The sequence below is a fragment of the Salvelinus namaycush genome, chromosome 35 (genome assembly GCF_016432855.1).
Source record: "Salvelinus namaycush isolate Seneca chromosome 35, SaNama_1.0, whole genome shotgun sequence".
NCBI classification, from domain to species: Eukaryota; Metazoa; Chordata; class Actinopteri; order Salmoniformes; family Salmonidae; genus Salvelinus; species Salvelinus namaycush.
Window position 1 is genome coordinate 24,475,588 of NC_052341.1, and position 13,197 is coordinate 24,488,784.

Here is a 13,197-nt window from a genome sequence, read left to right on the forward strand (position 1 = left end):
AGGAGAGGGTGAGGAGAGGAGAGGAGAGGGTGGGGAGAGGAGAGGAGAGGGTGGGGAGAGGAGAGGAGAGGGTGGGAAGAGGAGAAGAGAGGGTGGGAAAAGAGGAGAAGGTGGGAGGAGAGGAGAGGGTGGGAAGAGGAGAGGGAGGGGAGAGGAGAGGAGAGGGAGGGGAGAGAAGAGGAGAGGGTGGGAAGAGGAGAGGGTGGGAAGAGGAGAGAGTGGGAAGAGGAGAGGGTGGGAAGAGGAGAGGAGTGGGAGGAGAGGAGAGGAGAGGGTGGGGAGAGAGGATGATGCAGCTACACTTACAATATGTGTTTTGTGTTGTACCTGGGTGTGACTTTTGCTTATATTTATTTTCATGTCTTGTCCCCCTCATTTCTCTCTCTCTCTCCCCTTACATCTCTCCATAGAAGGTATAGGAGAAGGTGTGGAGAAGGATGACTGTGTTCAGGCTCTGAGTGGTCAGATCTTCATGGGAATGGTGTCATCCCAGTTCCAGGCTCGTCTGGACACGGTCAGGCTCATAGACGCTCTGGTCACCGCCTGCATACGCTTCGTCTACTTCTCTATGGAGGACGAACTACGCAGCAAGGTGGGTGTGTTTGCTGAGATGTTTGTGGTGGTGACGATGTGGTGCTGTATGGTGTGTTTGCTGAGATGTTTGTGGTTGTCACCATTGTCATCAGCTTTACCATCTGCCTGTCTGTCTGTTTCTCCTGTGTATGTGTAAGGTGTTTGCAGAGAAGATGGGCCTGGAGACAGGGTGGAACTGTCACATCTCTCTGACCCCAAACAGGGACAGTCCCTGTGACGGTGCCCCCAACAGCCCAGGCCAGGACTCCCTACATGATGACCTGCACCAAGACTCCCGAGATGAGGCAGAGGGGCCGTTGTTACCAGAGGAGGAGACTGCTGATGTTCCCAGCTTCCTGGAGGACTGCAACAGAGTACAGGACAAATACTGTTTGTCTTTCCTTCTCTCTTTTCTTTTTGTTTTCTCTTCTCAACTGTGACTTACACCTGTTTCTTGCTAACCCTTCTTTCTCTCTCTCTCTCTCTCTCTCTCTCTAGGCGAAGCTACCTCGTGGTATCCACCAGGTTCGTCCTCACCTGAAGAACATTGACAACGTGCCTCTGTTGGTGCCTCTCTTCACCGACTGTACCCCAGAGAGTGAGTCAGAACATAATACAGTTCACTTCACGTACATGAATCAACCCTTTCTGCTTTAGACTATGCTTAGTATTTGGTACAGAGACATTCCTATGTTTTCAATATACAAATCAATTGATCATGGTATATAAGTTAATTTTATCTCAAGATTTGCAATGTAGCTATGCTTGTTACAGGTACACTGAACAAAAATATAAATGCAGCATGTAAAGTGTTGGTCCCATGTTTCATGATCTGAAATAAAAGATCCCCGAAATGTTCCATAAGCACAAAAAGCTTATTTCTCTGATTTTTTTTGGCACAAATTTGTTCACGTCCCTGTTAGTGAGCATGTCTCCTTTGCCAAGATAATTCATCCACCTGACAGGTGTGGCATATCAAGAAGCTGATTAAACAGCATGATCATTTCACGGGTGCACCTTGTGCTGGGGACAATAAAAGGTCACTCTAAAATATGCAGTTTTGTCACACAACAAACACAATGCCACAGATGTCTCAAGTTTTGAGGGAGTGTGTTATTGGCATGCTGACTGCAGTAATGTCCACCAGAGCTGTTGCCAGATAATTGAATGTTAATTTATCTACCATAAGCCGCCTCAACATTGTTTTAGAGACTTTGGCAATACGTCCAACTGGCCTCACAACCACAGACCACGTGTATGACGACTTGTGGGCGAGCAGATTGCTGATGTCAATGTTGTGAACAGAGTACCCCATGGTGGCGGTGGGGTTATGGTATGGGCAGGCAAACACAATTGCATTTTACTGATGGTAATTTGAATGCACAGAGATGCCGTGATGAGATCCTGAGGCCCATTGTCGTGGCATTCATCCGCCGCCATCACCTCATGTTTCAGCATGATAATGCATGGCCCTATGTCACAAGGATCTGTACACAATTCCAGGAAGCTGAAAATGTCCCAGTTCTTCCATAGCCTGCATGCTCACCAGACATGTCACCCATTGAGCCTGTTTGGGATACTCTGGATTGACGTGTACGACCGCGTTCCAGTTCCCGCCAATATCCAGCAACTTCGCACAGCCCTTGAAGAGGAGTGGGATAAATTCAACAGGCCACAATCAACAGCCTAATCACTGCGAAGGATGAGGCAAATGGCGGTCACACGAAATACTGACTGGTTTTCTGATCCACGGCCCTGCCTTCTGTATTCCCAGTCATGTGAAATCCATAGATCAGTGCCTAATTAATTTATTTCAGTTGACTGATTCCCGTATATGAACTGGAACTCAGTAAAATCTTAGAAATTGTTGGGTTCATATTTTTGCTCAGTGTTCATGTGTGAGAGTGTTCTACATCTTTGTGTGTGTAGCCATGTGTGAGATGATAAAGATCATGCAGGAGAACAGAGAGGTGACGTGCTGCCTGGGGAGCTCTGCCAACTTCCGCAATAGCTGCCTCTTCCTACAGAGCGACCTCAGGTACACGCAAAACAAACGCATGTCACAAACACAGCAGCTGTTGCCTAGTTAATTTATAAATAGTCTTCATATCATCCATACATTCACTTACAACCACATAACATGACTGCTTCAGGCCTTAATGAAATTATGAAGAGTCACACACTGTTCCTCATAAACAAAGATAAATAACAACAAAACCTCCTGTCCTTCCCCCAGCATCGCCCTGGACCCCCTGTACCCGTCGCGGTGTTCGTGGGAGACGTTTGGCTACGCTACAGGAGCAGGGCTGAACGGGGAGGTGGAGGGTCTGTCTCCCCTCAGTCTGTCTGGTCAACTCAACACCCTGGCCTGTTCTGTCACCTTCCACCAGGGGGAGTCTGTCAGCATGGTCAAACTCATAGAACAGGTGAGACACATACACGTGTGCACACAGAGATGCAATATATTTATTTTACGTGTACGATTCCCTTCAAGGCGCGTCACACCACGTACGGCATCCGCAAGAGCTTCCTGTTCCTGTTGCAGTGTCAGCTGACCCTGGTCCTCATCCAGGTGAGAGAGAACATGACTATCCTTAGCCTCGCAAAAGCATTCTTGAAATACTAATGCTCTTTTATCACCCCAGTTTCTCATACCAGCCTATTTCCTATTTATTTTTGATATAATAAAAGAGCTGAGGATGCAACAGTTGTAACTGAATATTTGATGAAAGTATTGTTTGTTTCCCTGCCGTTGTGTAGTTTCTGGCCTGCCTAGCCCAGCTCCCTCCTCCCATGAACATCACTGATATCCTCTGGCTGTCCTGCTTCAGCTGTCCACTGCTCAGGTATCACTGCTACTAACCATATGGGTTTCAAACTCAAAATGTTATATAGTAGAACAGCATTACACACGATAACCATGTGTGTTGTGTTGGCAGTGTGTCATTCTTAGGAAAGCCACCAGAAAGTTCTGTGATGAACGTGGCCACGGGGAAGAACCAAGATGCCATCCCCAGAAAGGTACGTATTATAGTTTACCCACACCGGCCCGGTTTTAGACGTATTACTTTACAATAGACCAGGGCTGTTCCTGGAGAGCTACCGTCCTGTAGGTTTTCACTCTGACCCTAATCTAGCATACCTGATTCTAATAATTAGCTGGTTGATAAGCTGAATCAGGTTAGTTACAGCTTGGGTTGGAGCGAACCTACAGGAGGGGAGCTCTCCAGGAACAGAGTTAGAGAGCCCTGCTTTAGACTATGCTAAGTTTATATTGATTTTCATGATTGGCCAACTCTAAATATGCTCCCTTCACCTCTTCTAGTTCTGAATCAGATGTGTGTTATCTATCTTAATCATGACATGTGTACCATGGCATTCCTTTTAACATTTAGATTTGTGTGTATCTACTTCCTGCAGACGCAGAACTACTTCCTGGGTTGTTTCCTTTTGAGGTTTGGCCTGACCGTGTGTGCCTACCTGCTGGGTTTCGGCTTCACGCTGCACGAGGTCTGCCTGAGGGCCAACAACCTGACCCTGGCAGAGAACACCACCATCAGCTGTACTGATATCCTCAGGGTCAGTTCGGCTCAGGACGCTCCCCATTGGTTCAGGGAGCTGTCCAACGGCCTGCTGCTCACTCAGAAAGTCATGGCTGGGTTCCTGGCCCTGCACACAGGTAGGCGGAGCTTTATGTGTCACTCTCACCCCTGCATCTATCAAGTCCGGTATCCCAAATAGCACCTTATTTCCTATATAGTGCACTACTTTTGACCAGGGCCCTGTATAGAGAGCCAAGGTTCATGTGTGTATCTTTACGTTTTATTTTATTTCTCTCGCCCTCCTTCTTTCCCAGTGGTCATCTCTCTGAGCTATGTCCATCGTTCCCAGCCGCTGTGGAAGAAGAACCCCTTCAGCAACACCTGGTGGTGCCTCACTGTCCCCGTTGTGTAAGTGCGTGTGTTTCTGTTTGTGTATGTGCGTGTGTAGCCTAACTGTTTCTGACAAATATTAAACAGCAGCTGCAATGGAGAAGTTCCAGCTTTTTTTGGCATCAACTGATACTCTTTTCTCACTCTTTCGGTCTTCCCCGCTCTTCCTCCCCACCTCCAGTCTGCTGGGTCAGTTGGTGCAGGCCACGGTGGACTACCAGCTGTGGCAGGACCGGTCGGCACATTTGACCTTTGACCTGAAGGACATCCCCATGCTGGCCTGGCTGCTGGTCTCCCTGTCCTCCCTGGTGGTGGTGCTGCTCAATGAGGCTGTCAAACTACACGAGATACGGTAAGATAGACGGGAGGAGGTAGAGGGGGAGGAGGAGTGAAGTAGGAAGGGGAAAGGATGAGTCTTTTTATTTTTTTATTTAGCCTTTATTTATCTAGGCAAGTCGAGTAGGAGTGGTATGATAGGAGGGAGAGAGAAAGGCAGAATATTGTGGATGACCGAATGGTTGGTTGAGAGAAGAGGATTAGGGAAGGGACAGTCATGTGGGGCGAAAAACTGTTCCTATGTGTTGATCTGTCCATTCCTTCTGTCTGCAGGGTGAGGGTTCGCTACCAGAAGAGACAGAAGCTACAGTTTGAGACCAAACTAGGGATGAACTCTCCCTTCTGATTGGCTCAGACAATGAACAGAGGGGCGTGGCAATACATGCTGGGAACCAATCAGACCTCTGGAAAATTGGAGGCACCAGAATCTGGAGTAGGTCGAAGTTGGTTCTAACTGCTGACACTGGGTCAGATCGTTTCTCATCCCTCTTGCTTGTTAGGATTGGAGAAAGGGTAATATGATCCTAGATCTGTGGTTGAGGGGAACTTCTACCTCAAGCTCATAATCGCACTCCTCCTCAGTGCCCATTGACCTAAACCCAGCACTGGCTCCTAGCAGGTAGCGCTAACCTCAACCAGACTGCCACACATGCTGGGTGGTTTATCACTGCGATAATCCAATCTTTTTTGGGGGTGGGGGGGATCCTTGTTTAAATTGTATTATGGTATAATAGATTTTTTTTTATATATATAAAAGAAAGATCCCAAAGCATTTTTCTTTTTTACTTTTAAAAGAAAGGCAAACAAAAACTGAGAACTATTTATAATATTGTGGAATGTTGCTGAAGGCCTAGGGAATGTTTTACTGTAGTCCCTGCTTGGGGATGGGGGGTATGCTCCTCCACTGTCACTGATCTATGAGATTGTCTCACACTGTATCACATAGGGATTATCACACTTCAGCGTGTTCCTCCTTTCTTTTGCCCCAATACCAGACAGGGTTTCCCCTAGGATTTTTTTCAGCAGCGGTGGCTAAGTAAACGTGGGGGGGTAGTTGGCTTGGCCAATGGTGTGGATTTAGAGGCCCTCCTCTTGGCCGCAGAGGCAACATTTAGCTGTTTTAAAGCAAATTTCCTGCAATTTTACAAATTTTGCCGTGGAGTGGAGAGAACATTTTACAGTTTTAAAGCTAATTTCCTATGGCTTATGCCATGTTCTTACTCTGAGTGACTCAGATAACTATAACAAAATCAAAGCCATGACATTTTGGGAATTTTATATTCTAGTTTTATTTTGGTGATTGTTAGTCCTCAAAGATGATCTATGTAAAATAATATTGCTCCATTATTATTTCTACATACATTATATCTGGTTTTAGTCGTTTAAGTTTACACTGAAAATATTTGATCATCCCAAAAATGATATACACTACCGTTCAAAAGTTTGGGGTCACTTAGAAATAAATGTCCTTGTTTTTGAAAGAAAAGCAACAAAATAAATTGTCCATTTAAAATAACATCAAATTGAACAGAAATACAATGTAGACATGTTGTAAATGACTATTGTAGCTGGGAACGGCAGATTTTTTTATGGAATATCTACATAGGCGTACAGAGGCCCATTATCAGCAAGCATCACTCCTGTGTTCCAATGGCACGTTGTGTTGGCTAATCCAAGTTTATCATTTTAAAAGGCTAACTGATCATTAGAAAACCCTATTGCAATTATGTTAGCACAGCTGAAAACTGTTGTCTGAATAAAGGAGCCATAAAACTGGCCTTCTTTAGACTAGTGTATCTGGAGCATCAGCATTTGTGGGTTCGATGACAGGCTCAAAATGGCCAGAAACAAATAACTTTCTTCTGAAACTCGTCAGTTTATTCTTGTTCTGAGAAATGAAGGCTATTCCATGCGAGAAATTGCCAAGAAACTGAACATCTGGTACAATGCTGTGTACTACTACCTTCACAGAACAGCGCAAACTGGCTCTAACCAGAATAGAAAGAGGAGTGGGAGGCCCCGGTGCACAACTGAGCAAGAGGACAAGTACATTAGAGTGTCTAGTTTGAGAAACAGACGCCTCACAAGTCCTCAACTGGCAGCTTCATTAAATAGTACCCACAAAACACCAGTCTCAACGTCAACAGTGAAGAGGCGACTCCGGGATGCTGGCCTTCTAGTCAGAGTTGCAAAGAAAAAGACATATCTCAGACTGGCCAATAAAAAGAAAAGATGAAGATTGGCAAAAGAACACGGACACTGGACAGAGGAACTCTGCCTAGAAGGCCAGCATCCCGGAGTCGCCTTTTCACTGTTGACGTTGAGACTGGTGTTTTGTGGGTACTATTTAATGAAGCTGCCAGTTGAGGACTTGTGAGGCGTCTGTTTCTCAAACTAGACACTCTAATGTACTTGTCCTCTTGTTCAGTTGTGCACCGGGGCCTCCCACTCCTCTTTCTATTCTAGGGAAACACACTAAGCATTTCTCAACAAGCAATCTCAAGGCTACTCTCTATAACCCAGCCTTTTAGCCAGATAATGAACATGGCATTTTCTAAACCAGGATGTAAGAGAATATATTTTGTGAATTTATTTTCTTTCTAACAAATACTTTCTTTGTTTCACACACATGCTCCGACTCCCGAGCTAAGCCAAGGGCAATCCTCCTGCTGTAATGCAATAAAGAATACATATTAATATAATGTACTTTGAAAAAGTACAACTGAATTAGTCTTGTTTAGGTCAGTTGTATTTGAAGAATGTGCTAGCATGCCACTTTGAAACTCATGTACTGTAGGAAAGTTTTGTTGTTTTATAATCATCAATCATCATAGACTGGTTTGATCCCTGTGTACATTCTTCTATCCTATTCTTCCCACCAGAGAACTGTAGTAAAGAGGGGACTATCTTCAACTGTAGCTAACAAGGTTTCGTCTGTGGTGTTCTCGATTTACAATACCTTCTAGAGCGTCCCAGGGTATTCTGAAGGTGCTTCATATCATTCAGTTGCCTTTTTACTAGCCCGGGTGCATGTTTCTGCATTCGACATCAACAACGCACAAGCTGACTAAGTCCGGGATTCAATCAGATCACGCTTGTAGACAATGCTGCTTTCAAAGGCAATTTTACTGGGTTCGTGGAGTTCGCGTTTAAGGTAAACGCTGTCGATGTTGGCTCAATTGGAAATGACCAATGTCAAGCGCGCTAAAGCACGGTTTTGGATTGAATCCCGGCCTAAAAGCAGAAAGACTCACCCACCAGGCTTACCTGTCTGTTGGGTGATCAAATCAGTAGATCCGTTTTTAACTTTTTTTATCCCTGATTACGACTTTCGCTGTGTCCGAAATGGCACCCTTTGTACTACTTTCGACCATGGCCCCATAATGTTCTGGTCAAAAGTAGGGCACTATAGAGAATAGGGTGCCATTTGGGAAGCAGATTGTCATGAGTTGCCATTGCCCATGCAGCTTTTCCCTTTTATTTCTTTCTATCCTGTGTATTTATACGTTGTATTTATTTATTTGTTGATGCCTTCGTTATAGCTGATGTATGTATCATGTGCTGTCAGACAAACTGTCATGCTGCACAAACCGGCCTTTTCCACCGTGCTTTCTGCTTCTGGTGAATTACCTATTCAGGGCCAGGAGTTTTTTCTGACCATGTCATCTGACCGTGAGACCCAGAGTTGTTGCCTGGTTGGCTCACTGGGTCAGGAAAACCTCCCGTCCCAAGTCATACTGTATATATAAATGGATACATTTTATCATGTGTGCGCCATACCTGCTCTCTCTATTTTGATTGTGGGCTACAATGAAGGTAAAATGCTAAGTTGACTAGGAGTCTGTTCCAGGCCTATGATAGCACAAAAACATGGTGCCTAGGATTAACACCTTGACTCAGGGCGCTCGCACACTTGTTCCCTTCATAGGCTCCCTTTGATTGGAGTGTACCACAGGAGGTTGGTGGCACCTTAATTTGGGAGGACGGGCTCATGGTAATGGATTGTGCAGAATAGGTGGAATGGTATCAAATATGGTTTCCATGTGTTTGATGCCATTTACACCGTTCTGGCCATTTATTATGAGCCGTCCTCGCCTCAGCAGCCTCCACAGGAGTGTACGTACTTACTTTTTAAGTACACTATTTCATAGGGTAGTTAGTAGTTGCATAATCTGATAAGAGATGTGTGTGAGGAAGATATCATGTAAAAACACTGATCTAATATGTATCCTAGATAGGGTCGTCTGGTAACCGATTTTGTATTTTATTTTATTGCTCAGAGACCACTTGAACTAAGCCAGTCATTTTTTATAAATAGTAAACTTACATCTGTCTCCTAATCATTCATACCAGGGGGCAATGAACTGTGAACTCTTGTATATATTGTGTAGCATGCTAGCCGCTAATTGTATCCTATCAGGTCCAGATAGCGAATGCAGGGCTGCCGTTGGATCAGCCGATGGCGTTGGGCCTGGGACTGGAGCGTAGTCGGCCGGTGGGTTCAGGACAGGGCCAGACGCTGTGGCGAGGTCAGGGCTAGTTCTTGAGGACTGCAGTTGATGCTGGAACCAGGATCAGGGTCAGCCGACTGCAGGTCCAGAGTACATGGCGCTGGAGGCTCTTGTGCTGGATGGGATGCCAACTGGGACTCTTGCTGGAGAGTCGTCGTGGGTGTCAGGTCCAGGCCGAGCAGGTCTACAAGGGCAACAGGTAGTGTAGGGACCCGCACCAGAGTTGAGTCCGGTTATGGCTGTCCCAGGAGTGACAGTAACTGGAGTGTTGGCTAGGGTGCTGGCTCAGGCACCGGTAGCTGCAGGTCTGGCTGGTTGTCTGCAGGTTGGAGCTCAGACGCTTGCTGGACTGGCTGCAGTCCTGGCAATGGCTTCACTGGCTCAGGTGCTGCTTGTGGTGGCGCCTGCTGGGGTGCAGGTTGGAGCGGTGCTGGCTGCTGGATGTGCTCAGGTTCCGATGGTGGCCATTTGACAGTCCGAGTAACTAGCTTGGGAGCACTGGCTGGAGCACTTGTGACACTGGAGACCGCCGGACGTGCTGGAGTCCTGGTGGTAGTCTTGGCCGAGGAGCTGGCTAGGATACTGGCTGGAGCACCTCCTGGTGCACTAGTGACCACCGGACATGCTGGAGTCCAGGTGGTGGCAGAACTGGCTGGCGTGCCGGTGGCCACTCTACATGAGTGAGGGGTGGCTGGACCGGTGGCCATGGCACCCAAGCCATTTGAGGCTGCTGCACTGTCCTGGGCTCAGGATGCGGTTGGTCGATCCATCGGTGCTCAGGGGCTTTAAAAAATAAAATGTAACCTTTTATTTAACTAGGCAAGTCAGTTAAAGAACAAAATCTTATTCACAATGACGGCCTACCGGGGAACTGCTTTGCTTGAAGTGTAGGCTTTTGGGTGCTGCCAGTAGCCAGGCGGAGGTTGTGGAGCTAGTGGCTGCTGGATAGGCAGGACTCAGGATCGGCGCTGCGGGTTCTCTATGCCCACATAGTGCCTTGGGTTCGTCCTGATGTTACCATGCCACCCCTCTCATCTATCGCCCGCAGTTTCTTGATGACAGCATCTGTGATACGCTGGAGCCTCTTCCATATACACTGGAGTCTCCGGAGTTCCCGGTCCTCCTCTTCTTGCCGGTGTGTGTGCCTCGTCCTGGGCATGGTATGCAGCATGAACTGCATCCCTTCACTACTGGTCATAGTCCAGGACAATTGCTCCTATCCGGCTCGAAGGACCGTGAAAAAGAACCGCACCATTTGGTGGTCTCTGAAAGTGGTACCGGTTAGATTATGGTACCACTTTCCCAGTGCCCTGGTTAGAAGGCGTAAATGACCAGTAGGAGACAGCGATATAATTCACACTTTATTTCCATACACCAAACACACACACGGCAAACAGGAAGAGAACACTAGACTGTTCTCATGGGCCGATGAGGGCCGTGGACCCAGGGCTGGAGCTGGGTCAGCTGGTATGCTGAGGACAGGAACGGACAAGTGCACATGCATGGCAAACAAGAAGAGGAGAAAACTAGTGGAAGTGATAGTGTATAGTGAGTGGTTCATTGTCAAAGACTCACTAACACCAGTTGGGAGGCAGTGTTGTCCATGTGGAAAGGGTCCAGATGTGAGTTGAGGTGGAGGACAGGAGTTTAGAGCTCTTCTCAACCTGCCTACTGGAAAGAACTGAAGAGTTGAGAGGCAGAGTGGGGTTCTGATGCTCCCAGGCTAAGCCACTGATTGGCTGACCAAGTCAGCTGACTCTGTTCCCTGGCAACCTGGTCCCGAGCACATAGGTGTGAAGTGGCCTTCTGCAGCAGGACAATAGATGGGTTGGTTGTTTAGCAACAAAACCGACGCGTGCGCAGCTATGGGTCAAAACAGACAGGATTGACTTAGGTTGTTGACAACATGTAAACTATATTTTGTCTACGATGTTTGTTGAAAACCTAAATAAATGTTGCACAATGAGCACTCGTTACAGTTGTTGGTTAGTTACCGAGCTAATTTTAGCCATATTAGCATTGAAATTAAATCAGTCAAAATTGTTTCTGTGATTTTTGTCAGCTAGCCCATCTATAGGCTACCAACCCTCGACCTCAGAGTCTTATCTCAGCTGTAAGAAGTCAAAGGTTGTCTACAAGTACCAGGGCCAGAAATATGTTTAACAGTAGCTGGCGTCGAATGTAACACCTAAAAAATAAACCAAATTCACTTATTTCATAAACATTCATGTTTTTTTAAGTTATCATAAACGTATGTAATGATTTTGCAACATGAGTATTTCTATGTACGTAACCAATAATTACAGTATGTTTGAGCATGGCCATTCAGTTCCTCTCAAAACATCTGAATAGTCTGATGGTTCCTAGACTACTGTTTACAACTTCTTTGGTACGCTAGTTAGTATTTGTATAATGCATGTAAAAATCACTTGTTTTCATAATTTGGCTCAGGGTCATTTTTAACACTGCTTTACATTTGCCCCCCACCCTAGCAACCATGACAAAACCTCATGTGCCTATCAAGAGACAACAATAGTGTCACATGTCAATGTTCAGCCAGTATATAGTGATGAAAATTATGCTAGTTTGAATTATTGGACCGTAAAAGAAAAATACAGCCGATTGGGGTGGGGGGGGGCACTACATTCACCCCTAAAAAAAAAAAATGCCCATAAACTGTGCAAAGAGTGAGATATTTCGCTGTAACTTTTCAAGCAGGGAGAGACCTTGCATGGGCATGCACTGTGTGAGTTTCATCACAGCAAGCTTGTTTCTGTTTGGAGAAATGCAAGGTGTTACAATTGACCCCCGTTACAACTGCCCCCAGTCTATCCTACTGTTGTTGAATGAACCTAGCTTACGAGGGAAAACAGATGTCTGAAGTAAGCAACTGAATATGTCGATTTTTATACACTACAGTAGAATGCATCCACACGTTGCACATACAGTACATTTCAATGCATTGTTTTAATTTTCCATTTGATATCATTGCTTTGAATATATGCATGAATAAGACCTTATGGATGCCCAGTCTTGGTCATGATAATATTGTTTCAGTTTGAGTATGTAATGTGAACTCAGTGGAGCTTGGGACTGCAGGTGTCGCTAGTGTTTTTTCAGCACACTGACCGACCTAGACACCTACCTACTTAACCCTCTTCTACGGCCCAGCTCCAAATCTACCCCTAGGCACGTGTAGATCTGAAAGGATTGGATCGGCATAAGCAACACGGCGATAAAAATCCATGTTTCTCATACCTTATCCAATCTTTTAGAAAGTTCACACCCCTTTTTCCACATTTTGTTACAAAGTGTGATTTTAAATTGTTTGTTTTTTGTCACAGATCTGCACAAAATACTCTGTTAAAGTGGAAGAAAAATTATTATAAAAGAAAAAGAAACCCTATTAAATCGTGATTAGATTCAACTGACTGTGAGTCTTTCTGGGAAAGTCTCTAAGAGCTTTCCACACCTGTATTGTGCAACGTTTGCCCATTTTATTATTTAAAAAATTCTTCAAGCTCTGTCAAATTGGTTGTTTATCATTGCTAGAAAATCAGATTTTAGCCAAAACTGTAACTCTGCCACTCAGGAACATTCACTGTCTCCTTGGGACTCCCGAGTGGGGCAGCGGTCCAAGGCACTGCATCTCAGTGCAAGAGGCTATAGTACCTGGTTCGAATCCAGGCTGTATCACATCCGGCCGTGATTGGTAGTTCCATATGGCGGCGCACAATTGGCCCAGCATCGTTTGTGTTTGGCCAGAGTCTGTCATTGTAAATAAGAATTTGTTCTTAACTGATTTGCCTAGTAAAATTTCAATAAGCAATTCATGTAGATTTGGC

At 45.6% G+C, this 13,197-nt stretch overlaps 1 protein-coding gene across 1 annotated transcript in view; it reads left to right on the plus strand.

Moving 5' to 3' along the window:
- Nucleotides 1-6,348, plus strand: part of LOC120029874 (transmembrane protein 94-like) — a 38,062-nt gene extending 31,714 nt beyond the window's left edge. Inside the window, exons 19-30 of the mRNA XM_038975181.1 lie at nucleotides 411-592; nucleotides 732-947; nucleotides 1,072-1,171; nucleotides 2,503-2,611; nucleotides 2,810-2,999; nucleotides 3,068-3,145; nucleotides 3,334-3,419; nucleotides 3,513-3,594; nucleotides 3,994-4,252; nucleotides 4,430-4,523; nucleotides 4,687-4,857; nucleotides 5,115-6,348. Of these exons, the coding sequence (XP_038831109.1) occupies nucleotides 411-592; nucleotides 732-947; nucleotides 1,072-1,171; nucleotides 2,503-2,611; nucleotides 2,810-2,999; nucleotides 3,068-3,145; nucleotides 3,334-3,419; nucleotides 3,513-3,594; nucleotides 3,994-4,252; nucleotides 4,430-4,523; nucleotides 4,687-4,857; nucleotides 5,115-5,187 (1,640 nt within the window). The 3' untranslated portion in view covers nucleotides 5,188-6,348. The remainder of the gene's footprint in view (nucleotides 1-410; nucleotides 593-731; nucleotides 948-1,071; nucleotides 1,172-2,502; nucleotides 2,612-2,809; nucleotides 3,000-3,067; nucleotides 3,146-3,333; nucleotides 3,420-3,512; nucleotides 3,595-3,993; nucleotides 4,253-4,429; nucleotides 4,524-4,686; nucleotides 4,858-5,114) is intronic.
- The last annotated feature ends 6,849 nt before the right edge of the window (nucleotides 6,349-13,197 follow it).